Here is a 19,530-nt window from a genome sequence, read left to right on the forward strand (position 1 = left end):
AAAATCAGACCCCTTCGCGTTTTCTTCTTTAACAGTTCCAAATTCCATCGTCGTCGCAAGCACAGATCATCTTCAGCTCTGAAGCCACCTCAAAGGTAAAAAAAAAAACGTCGAGATCTTCCTTCTCCTTTTGGTTCCTGCTTCTTCGTTCTTCTTATTCCAATGCTAGATTCGCTCGCTTTGCGTTCTGATTTCTTCAGATTCTATGGAAGTATCCATTGCAATTCTCTAGAGATCTGGGATGAAAGTTTTGTACAGTTTTGATGAGTTTTTTTTTTGACGGCTTTGAATCGTTAAGATATGGAACAGTGTTGGTCCAACGATGTTAGATTTTGATGTTATGATCTATCATTTTCATAACTTTGAAGAGATCTGATCGTAAAGTTTTGGATTGGGAATGAAAAATTGAAATATAAATTGGTTTTAAGGAAAGTATAACTTAGTTATGGAGTCGATTTGGTGGCAGTTGTGTAGAAATCGTAATTTCAGGACCGGCCTTGATGGCCTATATAATTCTTTCAATAGATCTTAGTTCATCTGTTCACAGAAATCAAGATCTTGGTATGTTCAGTGCTGATCTTGTTTCTGAAACCAAAGTCTGATTTTGTGTGTGTTTTTCAGGTATATCTTGAATCAACAACAATGGCAGGGACTAATGTAAGTATATCTCTTAGCTAATTGAATACTGTTGGGGATCATACTTGCTGGTATTCATAATGAAACCTAGTCTTGTGATGCTTTTCGGTTTGTTACCTTTATGCATTTCGTTGTGTTGTGATATAATGAAAATTTCGATAGTTTTCTTAAGTTGAGAAGCCGGTCATGTATGTTTCTTGGTGGTGATAGACTCTTTTATTTATGTTTAAAAAAGCTTTATCAGTTATTCATCATTTTTGGCTTCACCAAATAGCTCCATGGGTTTGTAATGGCCTATTTAGTCAAGCCATAGATGTTGAGTAACTTATACCATTTTATTTGATTGGCCGCTGCAAATACTTAAGGAACTTAGGCTTTGGAGTTTGGACCCTGTGTGATTATCTATATGATTGGTGGTGGCTTGACTGGATATATTATTTGCCTTGCTGTTGTAGAAGTTCAACCTTACATGATCTTTTCATTGATTCTCACGTCTGCTTCTCTTTTTTAATACTTGGATGCTGACTGTCTGATCTACAATGAACAGGATTCTTGTCCTTTGGTAAAGAATATTCTTCTTCTGGACTCTGAAGGAAAGCGTGTGGCTGTCAAGTATTACTCAGATGACTGGACTACTAATGCTGCCAAGTTAGCTTTTGAAAAGTATGTCTTCTCAAAGACTTCCAAGACCAATGCTCGCTCAGAAGGTAAGGCCAAATTGAATTCCACGCATGCAGTTATTATATGTAGTTCTCTGTAAGTTGTATTCATATATGAATGTGAAAGCTACATGATTTTTTTGCTTGTTGGCTGTCTTCTGGGTTCCTGACTCGGTATCTCCATATTCTCTGTCTTAATTCACTTGTACGTGTGTGTAATTTTTTTCTCTTAATGTTACTTTTTGCAGCGGAGATCACACTGTTGGAGAATAATATTGTAGTCTATAAGTTTGCCCAGGACCTGCATTTCTTTGTTACGGGAGGTGAAAATGAAAACGAGCTCATCTTATCATCTGTTCTTCAAGGCTTTTTTGATGCTGTTGCATTACTTCTGAGGTATTTAGCCCACCTTAACAGATGACTATGTGCCTTTTTATCATCATCTATATACAAAATCAACGTTGAGCATCCTTTCTCCGTACAGGAACAATGTTGAAAAGATGGAAGCCCTTGAAAACTTGGATCTCATCTTTTTGTGCCTTGATGAGATGGTTGACCAAGGGTATGCTACATATGCTCTCAGATACTATTCTACAATTTTCCGACTATGTTAGTTTCGGAGATCTAACATTTATTCCTTGCGCAATAGTTATACTCATATGCAACTCTTAAACATAGGCGGGTAGAAGTAAAAGATTGCTGACTTTAGCTTGCCATCGAAATCTTAGCAATTAGGTCCACTATATGCTGATGGAGTTGAGTTACATTACATACATAGTGATATCTGGTATTTAGGGGCTGAGAGAACTTATTGTTTGATAATTGGTGAACAACTTCATGCAGTGTAGTAAGGTGTTCTTGTAGGGCTTAGTGCAGGATTATTGTCACTATCTTACTATCTTAGGGGGGGGTGCCGGGAAATTGTAGATTTGCGAGCTCAGCAACATACCTTTTACGTTGGTTAGTCGATATTAGTTGAGAACTGAAGGTTTAAAAGGATAGTCCAGGAAATTCGTTGGGGCGTTTTGGAATTGTTGAGAGTTTAGAGACTTCCCTCGTTAATGGAGTCTCTTGTGAAGTGTAATTCTTTGGTGAATTATATGAATAATATATAATAGGTTTGAATCCCTATCACTTCATTACTCATGGTTGTGTTGTCTTATGGAAACATGTTCAGGATGGTACTTGAAACAGATGCCAATGTTATTGCTGGAAAGGTAGCAATGCAAAGCGCAGAAGCAAGTGGTTCACTCTCTGAACAGGTGAGATGCAATATGATTACTAACTAGTACTAACTAAACTACACAACCTTTGACCAAAGCGATAGTCTTTACAGCGATTATGCATTTGACCATTTCGTGATTTTTGAATTGTAGACATTAACTCAAGCATTGGCAACAGCTCGGGAACACCTTGCAAGAAGTCTTCTTACATGATTTTTCATCTTGGGAGCGAAATGGTATATTCATGAGCCCCTTGTAACCATATCTGAAATGGTTGCCGTTCATTAGAAATCAATCCCCTATTGTCTTAACTATCTTTATGACACTGTTTTTTTACGATTTTTTTTTTTTTTTGTTTTCGTGGAATTTAGATTATATTATTCCCCTTCTTGTATTCTCTCTATATGATGGTGTTCTTGCGGAACTATTTTTGAAGTTGAGGATCAACAGCATATGCACTAGTGATTTCTGAGTTAATTCATATTTACTTATATAAAAATATCTGAGCAATCACACTGAGCAAATGATTTCTGTTTTTCTGAGTTTTATGGAGAATCATTGAATGATGTTCAACGTTCTTTGTAGACCCTCTTTCGCATAAATACGAATATGTTTCTGTTGCCGCCATTGAAATGATAAATATTGATGCTTGTACGTTACTGAATTATACCTCCATAGAATCAAATGTTTTACAAATCTATGACTATGAGAGACGATATCAAGTGTTGTGGTTTAACTGTTTAAGCCTTGTTTTAAAATTGCTCGAAGAAATTAGTTATTTGATTGCCAACATAGAATGCAGATGCAACTATTCAGGAGGAAACTATATTAAACAGAAGATGTGGGAATCCATTTACGAATTGTTAAGAAAACTGGGAAATGCGTTCATTCTGGCTCCCAGGAAATTATCCCAACAATACTGTTAGATTTTTTTTTCTCCTTCTCATCTCTTACAATTTTGTTACTAACTAAAAAAAGATAGTCATTATTAATACCCTTTTTTTTCTCAACAAAACATTAATTAGAAAGCCACTCCATAATTAGTAAATGTACAAACAAAGTTAAGTCTACTAAAGAAAGTCAAAATTCATATTTAATAGAGTTAAATTTAAATAAATTCAGTTTTGGTAAAAAATAATGAGTTAGATTTTCTCAATCTCTTAATCATTAGTTGCATTGGTGATCTAGTAGATTTTTTTCCTTATTAAAGGAATACTGGCATTTTTGGTAATATTTTCTTAAACAAAAGCAACATTCATTAAATTATGCTTTCATTTTCTTCAAAATAAAATCTAGGCATATATAATACATGTTGAATGTCTTCTTATAAATAAACCAAATTACACCCTAAAAATCCTAATCAAAATCAAGCAAACATGAGCAAATCAGTCTTTGTTGTTGTCTGTATCAGTTTATTGGTTGTTCTAACCCCGACTCTAAATGCTAAAATGGTGAGTTACCCAAATGGTGATAGACATTGTGCGATGGCGCAAGGCCAAGTGATAAGTGCATGCTTGCAACTAGTCAACGGACTACAACATGCGGATTGTTGCTATGCTATAAACGATGTAAACAGACACGCAGAGACACAAGAAGCTCGTATATGGCTTTGCAAATGTTTCCAAGAAGTTGTTAAGTTGTCTCAATTTCCAAAACTTATTGGTATGCCTGAAAAATGTGACATTCCTAACGCTGTGCCTTTTGATCCCAAAACGGATTGTGCAAGGTATGTAGGATTTTCATATATATATATATATATATATATATATATATATATTATATATATATATATATATTTATGAAAATATGATATGATATAAAACAAAATGTCACTAGATAAAATAACATAATAGTTCTATTAAAAAAGTACATGAAATTTATATTTGAGAAACGATTAATAACCAACGCCCCCATACACGAAAATGTTATCTGCCGGCTTTAACTTTTTGATTTTTTGGAATAAATATATTTAAATGATATTTTTGGAAGATAATACTCATTTTATTGATATTTACAAAATATTGCCTAATAATTTTCCTAAAGAAAATAATCATCTAGGACTTAACTTTTCTAATTTGGAATAATATTTTTTTGCTGCAGTATTATAAAGGTCTGAAGCGAAGATGAAGTCACAAGAAAATTAATTATAGCGATCAATGTACTTCATTTTTTTTTTTGGTCACCATAACATGTTCCCGAACAAATAAGCATATGTTTTTAACTAGCAGTGTTAGAACATAAGTTTATCGAAATTATATAAAGATGTGTTGAAAGAGCACATATGATATATGGAAAAAATTTCCAACTATAGAGAATCCAATTGTTCTTCTTCTTACCTAAGCTTCCACAAAAAAAGAAATTAGATTTAGAGACTAATACATAAGTCTGTATTAATCAAGCATATGCTCTGATAATAACTTTGGTATATTATTTTTTTTGTTTGTTTGAGTGACGACGACCGTCTCTGTCTCTGTTACAAAAAAAAAATGGATGTTGAACCAAACCCAAACAAACATCATTGGTGGTGTAAGCCTGAGACAGGGTCGTAAGACTCAAGGGTTTCATAAGAATATGAATGGAAACTCTGCTTTTGCTGTCTGTACGTATATTCTCAGACTAATCACATTGAAGCTCTTTTCTTCACTTTCTGTCAGAGTAAACATGGATCATGTAACAACTTTCTATAATCTAGTAAGGTTGCAGCTGTGTATATTATTTGTTACTTTTACCTCTGAACTCATTATTTTGTCTCTTTTGTTTCTTGTGGCTCTGACGGGTCTGCATGCTATGTTGAAACTTGAAACTCTCATACCCTACTTTCTTTTCTTTTCTTTTTTTCTCTTCGAGCGTTTTGTTTTTTTTACCCGACACCACACCAAAGTGTCTGAGAGAGTATCAGTGGATCCATAAGAAGCCCAAAGTAGTGTCCAATGAGGGAATGAGAAGTCCATTAGCTCATGTCATTAAGGTTTTAATTAGCAAGCAAAGATTCATATAAAGTCTTCAGAACATCAATGTAAGTTAACCTAGACAGTTGCCACTGGGAGCAACTCCCCTCTTAACCCAATTATTAAGATTAATCTAAAGTTACTAATTTATTCTTGGTGACAATTAATCTAAAGATCCATCTTCTTCTTTACATTTCAGTTTGATTTTCTATATTTCTATCTACCTTAATTAGCTCATTTAACCACTAATCTAGAGAATCTCCTACACAACTCATTCACTTTAAGTTTGTTTTAGGGTAAAGCTGACGATCAGAAAAACAATGGAGATTGATTCAATACGAGATGCTTTCAAACATCCACTAAAGCATATTTTATATATAAAAATGGAATATGAAGAGAAAAAAAAAACTCCAGCACCGTTCCATAATTAATAGTAATCTTGTTGTACCGATAACAAACTTAAAAGATCGATACTATTCCTTATAAATTATCTCGATGGCGAGTAAAATTACAGCTGCTACACCCGCACCCGAAATAAACCCAAAGGAAAAATATTTAGCCTTTATCTTGTTAGTCCTTGAACCATCTCTATCTTGTTGTGCAACCATCTCTTGAATTGCTGCCGTAAGATTTTGAACTTGTAACTCTAATTCTGTAGCAGACTGTCTTATCTCGTCGTTCTCATTGACTGGAACGTCACCTTTTGGTAGAGGCATGAATCCTGAGCGTAGCAAAGCTCCTATAAGACAAGTTACTAATTAGTCTTGCTTGTCTTGAGTTAAATAATCTCTCGTATTTGTAAAGGACCCAGGAAAGCCTAATAAATCTATACTAGTATTTTTGCAGAAGTTTTTGCTCAAAAATAATTTTTAGAAAGTTTTTGCATTTAATGTCATTTAATGCTTATATTCATATCCAAACAAATTTAGTTAATTATCTCTACTATCCTTATAACCAAACATAATTAAAATATTTTAAATATTTATATATATAATATTCTATAAATAATAGATATATTTTAGAAATTTTATTTCATATTAAATAAAATATTTTCCTATCATCTTTTTTGATTTTATATTTTAAATGTAGTAAATCATCATATAATACATCAAACTAATAAAATGTGTATTTTTTTCTGTATATATTGTGATTTGAATTTTGTTTAAACGAACATATATTATTCAATTAATATAAAAAGTGTGTGTTCAACATACATATATAGTAAATTTACTGTATATAGTAAATTATATAATTTTAAGAAGTTTATAATTTATAATTGGTATATCTAAACTTAATAAAAAGTTTCAAATTATGAATATTTAAACATATTGAATTTTCAAAATAACACAAACGAGTTATATTACATGACGGGTTATATGACATTACATGATTGAATTGATAATATTAAAAAATAAAATATCATTAATATGATACTTTAATACAGGTTAAATCTTTATTTTATTATTTTAACAACACCAATATAAAATATGTCGAATAAAACTGATTTAATTAATATTTTATTAAATAAAAATTGTTGTGCGGTATACCATGAATTTTATACTAAATCACTAAAATTAACAAAAACATACATTTGCAAAATTATTATTAAAATAGTATATTAATAAAATAAATCAAAAAAATTATCCCGCGGTGTACCGCGGGTCATAATCTAGTTTAACTAATAAAATTCGAACTTGGTGAACAAGTTTATATTTATTGAGAAGATACATCATACATGAGAAATATAAATATATTTGCAGCAAATTTAAAGGAAACTTGAATTTATTTATAGATAATAACTACAATATTAAAAAAGAAATGTTAAAAATTCAAAAGAAAAGGTATTAAAAATATGATGGAGATTCGATAAATGTAAAATAAGGTAAATTATTAGTTAATGACTTGAAATTGAACAAAAAAAGTGTTAACGACATTGGGCCACCGCCACAACAATGATAATAGCCTGGTAGGAGTGGCTAAGTGATATTGGTGGCAGTCCGCAGTTCAACTGATGTTCATTTGTTAATAATTACTTTATATATAGGAGATATCCAGTGCAGATTAATATTTTTCTAAAAATTATAATATAATAATAAAAATATTGTTATATTTCTTTTAAAAATTTAGATAATATTTTTTTTAATAGTCCAATTATTCGGTAAATTTATATATATCTTTTTAATACTAATTATTTTAAAATATTAGATTATTTTAATTTGTTTAATGTAAATTATAGTTTTATATTATTTATTTGTTGTATTTGCATCATTATTTTGTAAAATATTTTGATGTAGTAGTTATGATATTTTAATTATGAGCAAATAAAATTTATTAATTTATCAACCACATAAATTTAGTTTTACCAATCCGCCAATGTGGAAAATTAAAACAAACACTTTATCTTCATAGATTAAGTAATATATCTTCGCTTTTAAAAAAATCATATCACAACCTATGCAGAAAAATTCTACATATTTATTAATCATAAGTACTATATGACAATTCAAAAAAATTTGTAAATAAAATAAAGGAAGATTTTCAAAAATACTTCTTTTCCTATATCACTTTTTAAAAATACCATATCATGTTATCCATTTTCAAAAATACCCTTTTTCTATATATAAAATAACTAAATTCTAAGCCCTAAACTCCAGATACTAAACCCTAACCTCTCAAAACTATATCCTAAATGTATAATAGAGAACCCAAACTTAAAAAGAAAATTCTAATAATTAATTTAACATTTTATAATTGTGCAAAAAGGGTAAAAATGAAAAAGTTTAAAAATGAAAAAGTTCAAAAAAATGTATTTTAGAAAAAGGATATTTTTGAAAAGGAGTATTTCAAATGGAGTATTTCTAACAAATTATCTAAAATAAAAGATAGATGATAGAATAAAGTAATATTCTTTTACGAGAAAACCCTTCACTTGAAATAAACGCAGGTCAATACTACAATTTTGAAAGTCACCCGTAATATAGTCCTTCTCTATCGATGGCGTGGCAGTTTAACAATCATGCTTTTTTCAAGACAAAAAATGGCAAGACATTCTAATATTTGTTTTTCTAATAAACAATTAAAGTATTTGTTTTTCTAATAAACAATTAAAGAACAATTCAATTGTCTACTTACATATAAAATCTTAACAAAATTTCTGAAATTTAGTTATCTATACTATTAATTTGGAAAGCACACTTAGGAATAAAAAAAATAATTAATCATGTATCACATGAAATATCCCTACGAAATAAAAAGGGAAAAAACAAAGAAAAAAACAATTGTGGACAAAGATGTAATCTTAAAAGTAAAAAACACACGCGGGTCCTCTATGTTTGGCTACTAACATATTCGGATCTTTGATAAGGTAGCTATGTGTCCAAACAAACTGGTTCTCGTAATCCTACAAAGTAAATAAATTCAAACAGCTTGGCAGCTTGCGTTTAAATTCGAAATAAAATTCTTTTGGGTAATCATTTAATCTCCAACAAATAAGAGATTTTAAAGATAACCGTTTTGGACAACTTACCATTTTCCAACGTCACCGGAGTAATAATTGCCATATTTTTCGTCTATAAATCTGCAAAAAACTCACCGAATCAAAACAATATGGTTGAAATACCTATCATATCATTTTGGTTACTCATTTAATTTCCAACAAATCAGGGATTTCGAAAACTTACCAAACGTAATATCAATCATGGCAAACAAAAACGTTAATTAATCTAATGACATAAAAAATCATCCTTTATCATATCAATTCTAACCGAAAATAAAATAAACACATTAAGTGACAATCTTTCATTGATTCACAGAATATTCTACAATTTACACAATCACAACAACTCATAACTCAAATTTCTATATAAACAAGGCTAGACGACATAAAGGAGCAAATACCTCAAACCTAGAATAATAAGTCAGATAATCACCTTTTTAGAAGAGATGGCCACCAATGATGCAAAAAAAAAAAAAATCTCGAATTCAAAGTAAGTGTATCACATTTGATCCCAAAGTTGTATAATCTTAATTCTCTTTATGGCTAAGCACTATTTATCATAATATGAAACTAATGTCACTATTGTCATTATATGAAACAGGATGAAGAATACGTGTCCAATACAAGGAAGCCTACACCATGTATCAACTCTCAAACTCGAAATTCACAAAGGAATTCTACTGGATTAATAATCAGGTTCCAAATAGTTCAGTTTTTCATATTGTTTTTCATATGTGATCTCGGATCGAATCAAACGCAATATCAAGATTAGGTCGGCGAATTTGGGGATTTTATCAAATCGGAGAAATTACAAGATCAAGATGGTGATGGAGCAAGTTTTGACGCCGGTGAAGGAGTTTTCAGCGGTGGAGCAAGCATCGGTTGAGATTTCCGATCAATTGTCAGAGTTGGGAACGAGGATTCGAGAGGCCGAAGATCGCATGGATGCCAAGATCGAGGTCCATGATCAGCAATTGATGGAAATTAGACGAGAGTTAGATTTTTTGATTCAAGATTGGCCAAAACAAAAGACGGTGCATGAGGTTGGTGATTTAAGCCAATCAGAAGCTCCAAGATCGCACGATCAACTTAATCAGGTACCATTTTCTTCTCAGGAACCTTGCCTTAGTGAGATTAGGCATGGTATTAGAGAGAATCTTCTTAGAAAGTGGAAATGCCAGTGTTTGAAGGATTTATGATGTACGGATGGATCGCCACTGTCGAACGTTTCTTTCGCATGGGTGGGTACAACGATGCAGAGAAACTAGCCTTAGTTTCAGTGAGCTTGCAGGGAGAAGCCTTGAGCCTGGTACAATTTGGAAGTGAATAGGAGGAAGTTTGAGAGTTGGAGTCAGTTTAAAACAAGATTGATGCAGCAATTTGGTAAATCGAAGATTAGAGGACCATGTTTAAGTCTGTTTCGTATCAAACAAACAGGAACTATATCTGATTATGTACAGAGGTTTGAAGACTTGTCTTCTAAAGTGACAGGCTTGGATGACCAGAAATTAGAAGGGATTTTTCTTAATGGGTTAACTCAGGAAATGCAGGAGTGGTTCTTATACAAAAGCCATGTAATTTGTCTGAGATGATGGTTGTAGCTAGAGCTTTGATGTTGGAGAATAAGGAGATTTATGGATCTGATTATGAAGTGGTTTTGGTAAAAGAGTCAATGCAAGAGTCAGATTCAGCTAAGAAAGAGAATGACTCCTCTGAAGAGAAATTGTGTCATCAACAAGCTTCAGACTTGGAAAACATCAAGATGGCTTTGGTAAAAGGTGATGGTGAGATGTTTAAGACTTTGACTAGTATCACAACAGTTTCTTATGCATACCAAATGTTCAGGCAATTGTCTCCACAGACAGAAAGTTTGAAAACAAAGAAGAGAAGTAGATATTTGAAATCATGGATGTTCAAATACAAGCCAAAGAAGGTAAGACTTAGGAAACAACACAATCAAGACTATTCGCACTCTTGGAGCAGAAGAGTGAGTTGGAAGAGAAACAAGAAACTGCAACATCTCCATCAAATGAGGTTACTGTCACTTAAATTGAGATACAGGAACAGTTTGGTTAATTCCCAACAAACAGTGAATGAACATGACAAAGGGAAGTGGTTTGCGTGTGTTTACAAGAGTGGCAAAGAGCATATGGCTGTTGATTGGTGGTCTCCGATTGGGCTTGACAGAAACCCTGCAACTCATACATCTATGTTGTTGCCTACAACCTCCAACCTACAACTTCTTACTACAACTCAGAAGAAGGTTACATACAAAGAGATTAACCAGGATTTTTGGACTCCACTAGCGCTGGAACAGTTTATAAAAGGAGACACTCATGTTCAGCATCGTACTTCATGTGAAGGTTCCAAGTTTGAGGAAAATAAGAGTTTTGTTTGTGTGCTTTGCTTGGACGATATACTTCTCTATTTTATGCAAGAGAAAATTTTGCAAGGACTGGTGGTTTAAGTTCAAAGATTTAAGGACTGCAGTCACTGTTTTTCCATCTTCACTACATTTGCTACATCACAGCTTGAGGACAAGCTGTTTTGAAAGGGGGAGTATTGATAAGAGAGTGAGAACTGTAACTCACAATCTTATCAGGATCACACGGAGAACCATATAAGAGTCACCCAATAATCAAATCCTTTCCTGCAAGGATATCACCTTTAAAAGGTGAGAACCTTTTTTTTTTTTTTTTTTAACATTTGTGCCCACTGCTATAAGGACGAAATGTAAAACCTTTCTATAAGGGCGACTTTGATCATTTGTGTCCACAGTTTCCAATAAACTTACATTTTCTCCGGTTTCATCTCACTTGGCTCAGGTCAATGATGTTTCAGAACTTCATCCAGACTAGCGAAATAGCAATTAAAAAGGTTAAGTAATTAAACCAATTGTATAATCATGTATTATAAAGTCTTTTAATAACTTTAAAACAAATCAGTTTGATTGTTTCTATTGTTACTTACATCTATATTGTCTACTTGAATAACAGAATAAGCACAATGATAAAATTGAAGCCAGCCCGATTGGGAACCAAGGTTAAGGATCAAGATGGATTGTTTTTAAAAAAAAAATCCATGCTCATATGTTGGCTTTCTTAATAGGTCAACACAACACGCTTTCAAGTTACATATTCTCAATAATACTCAAAGAAGAGGTACATAAATTTCATTATTTGATTTGCATTATCCTGAGCATGCCTTTTAATTTGAAATTGATATGTATGTGCATGGCTATGTGTAGAGTGATATCAACAACAGTGTTCCTTTGGACAAGGATAGCAAATCACAGAAAAAACAATGATTTATGTTTTCAGAAAACAATCAGTCGTAAACTACACCAAACGACAATGGAATTACAGAAGATTATATGAAATAAAATACGTATCAAACTTAGAACTAAAAGATGAATAAGACTCATACCTGATTTACATTTCACAAAATCTACTGCAAGTCTATATTGATGAGAGGAAATATATCAATTAGTTTACAAATCAAATAACAAATAAAACTGTTAAGTTGGAATGGAGAAATAGATCCAATCACTACAACACTGTTTAAATTGCCACTTTTTATAAAAAAAGTAAATTAAAATCTTTGTAAACAACAAACTTCATGTTAACGAAAATTTGTAGGAAAATTAGATTAAATTGATGAAGAAAACGCATCATACCCGATTAAAATTTAAAGAAACACACAGCGAAAATCTGTTAAAATGAAAGACAAAAATTAGGTCTCAAACAAATAAAAAATTCAACCGGTAGACGAAAATGAAAAACCAGATCCAACTGTTAACTTACCCGTTCAGACAATCAAATACTCTAACAAAGACAAATATATCGAAGAAGTATATGGATTTTAAAAATATATGGGTATATCGATTTCGATTCAGCTGTTATCGTCTATGTTTCGGTGGAAAGAAAAATCGATGAGGAGTGGAGAAGATGACCCGTATTTTGTTTGACGTTTCATTTTTTTTTTTTTTTACCTTTTTTCAAGTTTTCATCAATTCTACGGCCCATTACAGTAAAACCATACAGACCCACAATATTCTTTTTTATTCTTAACATTATGATCCATTAAACACTGTAGAACCGTTATTTCTTCGATTTTAAAACTAAACTGAAAAAACAATCCTATAATAATCATAAAATTTGCTTTATTATTAAATACTATGTAGTTTGAGAAAAATAAATATAAAAAATAAAACTTGCACGTACGTGCGGGTCGGTTACTTCCAGAACAAACATGAGTTCTATGTACAATATCATAACCATCAAGTTCTCGTGTTTGTCAGAATCTAGTGTTGACTAGTATTGACCGGCGTTAACCAATTGACAGAAATTTTTTTTTTTTTTATATAAAAAATAAATAATAACAACATAACTTTACTAAAAAAATATTATAATAACAAATATACATTTTCATTTTGTAAACTTAAAAGTTGGTTTTAATGTTTTTCTAGATGTATGCTCTTTTGTTTTCTTTAACCAAGAAAAAAAAACATTAGTGGATATATTTCAAATGACATAATCTTATAAAACTCCAACTTTTGAATTTACAAAAGAGAACTTGATTTTTAAAAGGAAAGTGTATATTTTAGGACGGGACGGGTTCCCAAAACAAGACAAACCATATATGGGACGCGACGGAATCCTGAAACAGACGTACTATCTTTCTCTTACTATTTTTAATACTTTAAAAACAAATTATATTTTTTTTAAACCGAACTGAAAATAATTTGAATATTAAATTGGTATAAAGTTGGATTATGAATGTTAATAACATTTTTTAACAAATACGTTTACAAATGTAACTCCACCTGTATGTAAATAATCAAAACCTAATTGTAATTTATTTTTTTTTGAAATTAACCCCGCACGTATGTGTGGGTCCGATCCCTAGTTAACCTATAATTTCATTGTCTACTTGGATATAAAATCTTAGTTTTTAAAATTCTGATTGGTTTATATTTTTTGTAAATTATTTAGTAATTTTTGTCCATAATTAATTAGAAAGAGAATATATATATATATATATCGTTAAGCTAATAATTCTTTAAAATCAATTGCTTCACATTGTAATTTTTTACACTTTATAAGGTTAGTTTCATATTTGTACTTCTCAATTAATATAGTAGGATAATCCCCAAATTTTTGGAATAACATTTTTTTTTGTCTTTGTTCCACATGATTCGTTTATTAATAAGATAATTCGCACCGCGTGATCTGATATAATATTTAGCTACTATCATTAGCTTTTTCTTCTACAACTCATTTACTTGTTAAGGCAATGAATGCCTTAATGAATGTTTACAAGTATTTAAGTGGTTTAATTTGAATTCTAGTTTTTGCCTCTCTTTTCTTTTAGATTCTAGATTTTGGTTTATGACTTTTAGATTTTGTGTTAAAAACTTATTAAAATAAAATAGAAAAAGAATTCAAGTTTTGAAAATTGACAAAAATATATCAAAATTTGGATTCCTTATTTTTTAGAAAACCAATTTTCTCATAATCTTATTTGGTCTTAAAATAGTTTTTTTTGGAAAATCTAAAACCACAAACAACTTGAATCCACAGCCATTCAAGGCCTAAATTGTTATAGGGCAAGCAACAGATTATACTTCAATATGAGCAGCTTTCAAACATCCACTATAACGCATATTTCTGAGTTGTCGATCACAATTTGGGTTGATTACTACTTTTAATGGCACCACTTTATATATATTTTTTCATCGTTTTTGCCACTATGAACATATAATTTCGAGGTTTGAAAAAAAAAAATCCAAATACTTTGACTCTATTTCAGCAACCTCATCCAATATCTTAGCATCAACCTGAGTAGTAGGTATTATGGGGATTGTTGATTTAGAACCCAAAGTTGCTTCCATTAAAAATCCTCATCAATGAAAGGTTTAATGGTACCAAAACCACACACAGCAGAACTGGTACCAGACATACACTTTCCACGCTTACCATTTTCAAAACTACATCCAGATGAATTGCTACCAGACAGACGCTTCCCACTTTTACCATTACAAACTCCTCTTTTTAAACTTGTTCTCCATATCAGAAAGATTAGCAACGATCACATCATCTACTTGGCTAGTAAGAGCGACCTCAATTAATGGTGCCAACTCATCATTGCTTGTTCGAAAACTGCAGCCAGACGAATAGCTACCCGACCCCAGATTGCCACCACCGAATACATCAGTACCTCTTTCCCCTGACTTTAAGTCATCTCTGTTTATTCCTCTGTTTCTAGATTCTTTGAAGTTGACAAAAATATTTAAATGACGGTTCTCTCGAAACAATTGCTTGAAGTACTCTAAGCCAACATCGTTAGTAACCAGAATAGGAGAAGTTCTCGCACCCGTCGTGAAAAGCATGTTGTTAGGATAACAATAGCTGAAACAAGCCTTCTTCAAAACAACGCCGAATTCAAGTATTACAGTATCCTCAAGTTCAGCTAAAGTAATCGTTTCCGATACGGGTATGACCTTCGAAACGAGAAACTTATCCACCTCAAATTTACAAACGTCATCCACAGAACAAGCCCACTCGCCGCATAGGCAGAGCCGACCCTTGGGACAGGCTAATGAAGCTCATGCTTGTGGCCGTTTTTTTTTATATACATTTTTAGGCCTTTACATCTAAAAAGTTGTCTTAGTCTAGTTCTTAGTATTCGTGATGCTACCTTTATTTTCTGAGTTCGAGTCTATGAAACAGCAATATATTGTATCTTTATTTCTATTTTTCCTTTTTTCCAACAAAGTGGACCAAAAAAATATTTCATCGCTTGTAGCCCTTCAAATCTTAGCGACGGCTCTGCGCATAGGAAAATACAAAGTTCAACCCTCAAACAAAAACAGATGTTGGTTTATAAAGCACAACCAAACACAATATTGCAATCCACAGAGAAAAATAAAACAATATTGCAGTCCACAGAAAATAACCAAAAATTGATAAAGAAACATAACTACACTAGCCGCCATGTTCCCTTATAAAAACTCTATTCCTTCTTGTCTCCCTTATCCACACAAAAGAAAACTTTATATACTGCTGCTAACATCTAATTTGGAGGGTTAGACACGTGCAAAAATTCAAGCCGCACGATCAGTTTTTTTTAGTTACAAATGGAGGGGGAGCATATAATGGTGAAACCATTGTAATTAGAAACCAAAATCCATTTAGAACCAGATGAGGGGTAAAATTATACCGAAATTAAATGAACAATGTAAAAAGAGCTAAAAAGTATCTTATGGATAAAAATTGTGGTATTGGGTAATTGAATGATAGAAAAGTGCGTTAAAATGGAAAATTTCCAAAAAAAAATTACCTATTTTGGATTTTGGTACATTGGTTATCCAAACCGATTAAATTTTATACCGCAGCGATACCGGTTTACGGTTTACCAAATCAAAGCCTAAGAAAATATCCGCATCTCTCTCGCTACGACGTTTACCCCTTCACACACACACACACCCAACTGTTTAATTTCCCAATTTGTCGCCGACCCTCTCTATCTCCGGTGATTCTCTCCGGAGAATATGTTTCTGGAATAAAACGATGATAAAACGATCCAGCAACTGCGCTATTTGCGATAATACTAATCGTGCTTGTATCTGTAGTGCTTGCGTTAATCATAGGTTTACATCGATTTCTCTAAAGCTTTGTTCTCCATTTTTTTTTTTCTTTCAGAATTCTCATTAGTTTTTNTTTTTTTTTTTTTTTTTTTTTTTTTTTTTTTTTTTTTTTTTATTATTATTATCTACAGATTGATTGAGTATAACACTTTGTTGAAGTCACTCAAGACTCGAAGAGATACTTTACATTCAAGATTGAGTGAGCTATTAGAATCTAAGGTTTGGTTTTTGAGATTGTTCCAAGTTTCATCATCTCTTTTGTTCTGTTATATTTGATTTATGTTTTGGATTCGTATCTTTTTAGGGTAAAGCTGATGATCAGAAGAATTGGAGATTGATTCAAAACGAGAAGCTTTCAAAGTTGAAGAGTAGACTTAAGAGTAGTAAGGAATTAGTGAATCAAGGGAAGGTTAAGATTGAAAGAGGATCTTGTGATCTTAAAGTTAAATATGGTGTTCTTGATTCAGCTCGTTCCACGGTACGAAAAATGTTCAATGCTTTATGATGAATATGTGAAAGATTCGAGTTTGGTGATAACTCTGTTTTTTGCAGCTTGAGAAAATTAGAGTTGAACAAGTAGAGAAGTATTTTCCTAATTTAATATGTACACAGACCCTTGGTCATGTAAGTAAGCTTAGCTCTGAATTGGTTTATCCGGTCATGTATTTTGTGATGTGTGATGTCAAGAGTTGAGTTTTCTTGATTGCAGATGGCAATTTCATCTGAGCGTCTTCATAAGCAGTCAGTGGTTGTGAAGCAAATATGCAAATTGTTCCCTCTACGCCGGGTACATATATTAGTTGATAAATTGTTTCTGTTTATCTTTCTGGACTAGTGTTTTACACTAGTTGCTATGTACTGTATTTAGGTATAAATTGTTTCTGTTTATCTTGTTGGAATAGTGTTGTACTGTAGTTGCTCTGTACTGTATTTAGGTATAAATTGTTTTTTTTTATCTTGTTGGAGTAGTTTTTTACACTAGTTGCTCTGTACTGTGTTTAGGTTAGTCTTGACGGAGAGAGTCAGAACGGTTCAAGTCGTCAATATAATCTTATTTGCAATTCACGTCTACCAAGTGGTTTGGACCCTCATTCCATCCCATCAGAAGAGCTTGCTGTCTCTTTAGGGTAATGTTTTACTCTTTCTTTTTGAAGGCTATGCATTTGGGTTTCAACCTTTCCTATTCCGTGGTATATATCCGGTTTTGTAAGACCAAATTTTGACATGTGGAGCAGGTATATGATCCAACTTCTGAACCTTGTTGTTCACAACTTAGCCGCTCCTGCACTACATAGCTCAGGTTTTGCGGTATGATTGTTTTATCTTCAATACATTTGCATTGCAAGTAATCACCATACAAAAGTAATCATCTATCAGCAAAAGATTATAGTTCACTTTCTGCTCTTGTAAACTCGTCCATGTCTGTTGGTTTTTCACCACACAGGGCTCTTGTTCCCGTATATGGCAACGAAATTCCTATTGGGACGCAAGTCCTCCTACTCGAAGGTACAATCCTTTTTCCTCTTTTTGGAGTCATCATTCTACATAGATGTGCTTTGAAAGATGGTAAAAATAAACGAAACTAAACCAGTCATTTGTTCTGTTGCAGCAACGAGTATCCTCTCTTCATACCCTGCCGGAATTATTGCTCAACCAGCGTTGAAAACTCATGGACAGATAAAAACTCCAGCAACTTTGGTGTAGCTTCCATGGAATCCGATAGAAAAGAATCCCGTCTGGACTCTACTGGAAACAACAGCTTTAAGTACTCCGCTGCTTCTCCTCATTCGATTGAGTCACACAGAGATCTGCAGAAAGGGATAGCTCTTCTCAAGAAAAGTGTTGCGTGCTTGACAGCATATTGTTACAATTCACTTTTCCTCGAAGTACCTCCCGAGGCTTCGACTTTTGAAGCATTTGCCAAGTTATTGGCCACACTTTCGTCATCAAAGGAGGTCCGATCTGTTTTCTCCCTGAAAATGGCTTCTTCAAGGTAAACCAATCTTATGTTTGACGCACGTATCTGCACATATATCCTCTTCACATATTGTTTCTTTTTTCTCCTTTTGTATGGGGATCTATATATAAGTGTATAGTTTGCTGATACGTTTATGTGTTCTGATGATGCAGATCATGCAAGCAGGCTCAACAACTCAACAAATCCATTTGGAACGTTAACTCTGTCATCTCAAGCTCCTTACTTGAAAGTGCCCATCTTCCGGTACATGCTAATTCCTCTTTAACCCATTATCATTTTTTTTGTAGGAAACTCCCAAACATGATCAAAAACCATATTAGCAGCTTAAGGACCCATTAAAATGATTTGAAAATTGATATAACTTCTAAATATGTCGTAACTCGTAACACATTAGATCTTTTATCCAAATCCTTTACCAATGGCGAAACTTTGTAGATGTTGATGGATTCATCTGACATTTACTTGGATGAGTTGCACTTAAATCCGCATTGATTGGTGTTTGATTTTGCATAAGCAGTTCATATGTTTGTTGCCTCACGGTTTCTTTCTAACGACACCTCTTAATTATTTTCGAGCAGAGGAACGCAAGTTATAACCAGGATCAAAACTCAGGAGCCAGTTATCTCTCTGCAACCGCATCATCAACCCGGAAGAACAACGATATGAACGGATGGGATTTGGTGGAGCATCCTAAGTACCCGCCACCACCTTCACAGTCGGAGGATGTTGAACACTGGACTCGTGCTATGTTTATCGATGCTAAGAAGAAATGAAGGGTTGATTCTTGCTTGTTGAGTGAAGCGAATACTTTGGTATATATGTCTTACAATGTACAGAAACACAGATCGTCGGTAGATTCTCTGTTTCGTCTTGCGTTTAAGAACTGACCAAGACAGACGGATCTTATTATTTTGGTGTTAGTTTCACTATTTCAATTTCTAA

The 19,530-nt window shown here is 32.7% G+C and overlaps 3 protein-coding genes across 3 annotated transcripts; all 3 read left to right on the plus strand.

The window, feature by feature from the left end:
• LOC104736889 (coatomer subunit zeta-3) lies at window positions 1-2,995 on the plus strand. Its single transcript, XM_010456974.2, has 7 exons — window positions 1-95; window positions 622-657; window positions 1,184-1,343; window positions 1,544-1,691; window positions 1,780-1,857; window positions 2,473-2,557; window positions 2,672-2,995. Exons 2-7 carry the CDS (start codon window positions 643-645, stop codon window positions 2,729-2,731), a joined length of 546 nt encoding a protein of 181 aa, XP_010455276.1. The 5' UTR covers window positions 1-95; window positions 622-642; the 3' UTR covers window positions 2,732-2,995.
• Window positions 3,844-4,826, plus strand: LOC104736890 (non-specific lipid-transfer protein 15-like). The gene is made up of 2 exons (XM_010456976.2): window positions 3,844-4,244; window positions 4,619-4,826. The coding sequence occupies exons 1-2, from the start codon at window positions 3,895-3,897 to the stop codon at window positions 4,632-4,634; spliced, it is 366 nt and encodes a 121-aa protein (XP_010455278.1). The 5' UTR covers window positions 3,844-3,894; the 3' UTR covers window positions 4,635-4,826.
• LOC104736892 lies at window positions 16,430-19,530 on the plus strand. The gene is made up of 11 exons (XM_010456977.1): window positions 16,430-16,613; window positions 16,742-16,829; window positions 16,915-17,088; window positions 17,163-17,234; window positions 17,320-17,397; window positions 17,613-17,737; window positions 17,846-17,918; window positions 18,055-18,116; window positions 18,220-18,603; window positions 18,741-18,831; window positions 19,167-19,530. The coding sequence occupies exons 1-11, from the start codon at window positions 16,534-16,536 to the stop codon at window positions 19,359-19,361; spliced, it is 1,422 nt and encodes a 473-aa protein (XP_010455279.1). The 5' UTR covers window positions 16,430-16,533; the 3' UTR covers window positions 19,362-19,530.

Source organism: Camelina sativa, chromosome 13, assembly GCF_000633955.1.
Source record: "Camelina sativa cultivar DH55 chromosome 13, Cs, whole genome shotgun sequence".
Classification (NCBI taxonomy): domain Eukaryota; kingdom Viridiplantae; phylum Streptophyta; class Magnoliopsida; order Brassicales; family Brassicaceae; genus Camelina; species Camelina sativa.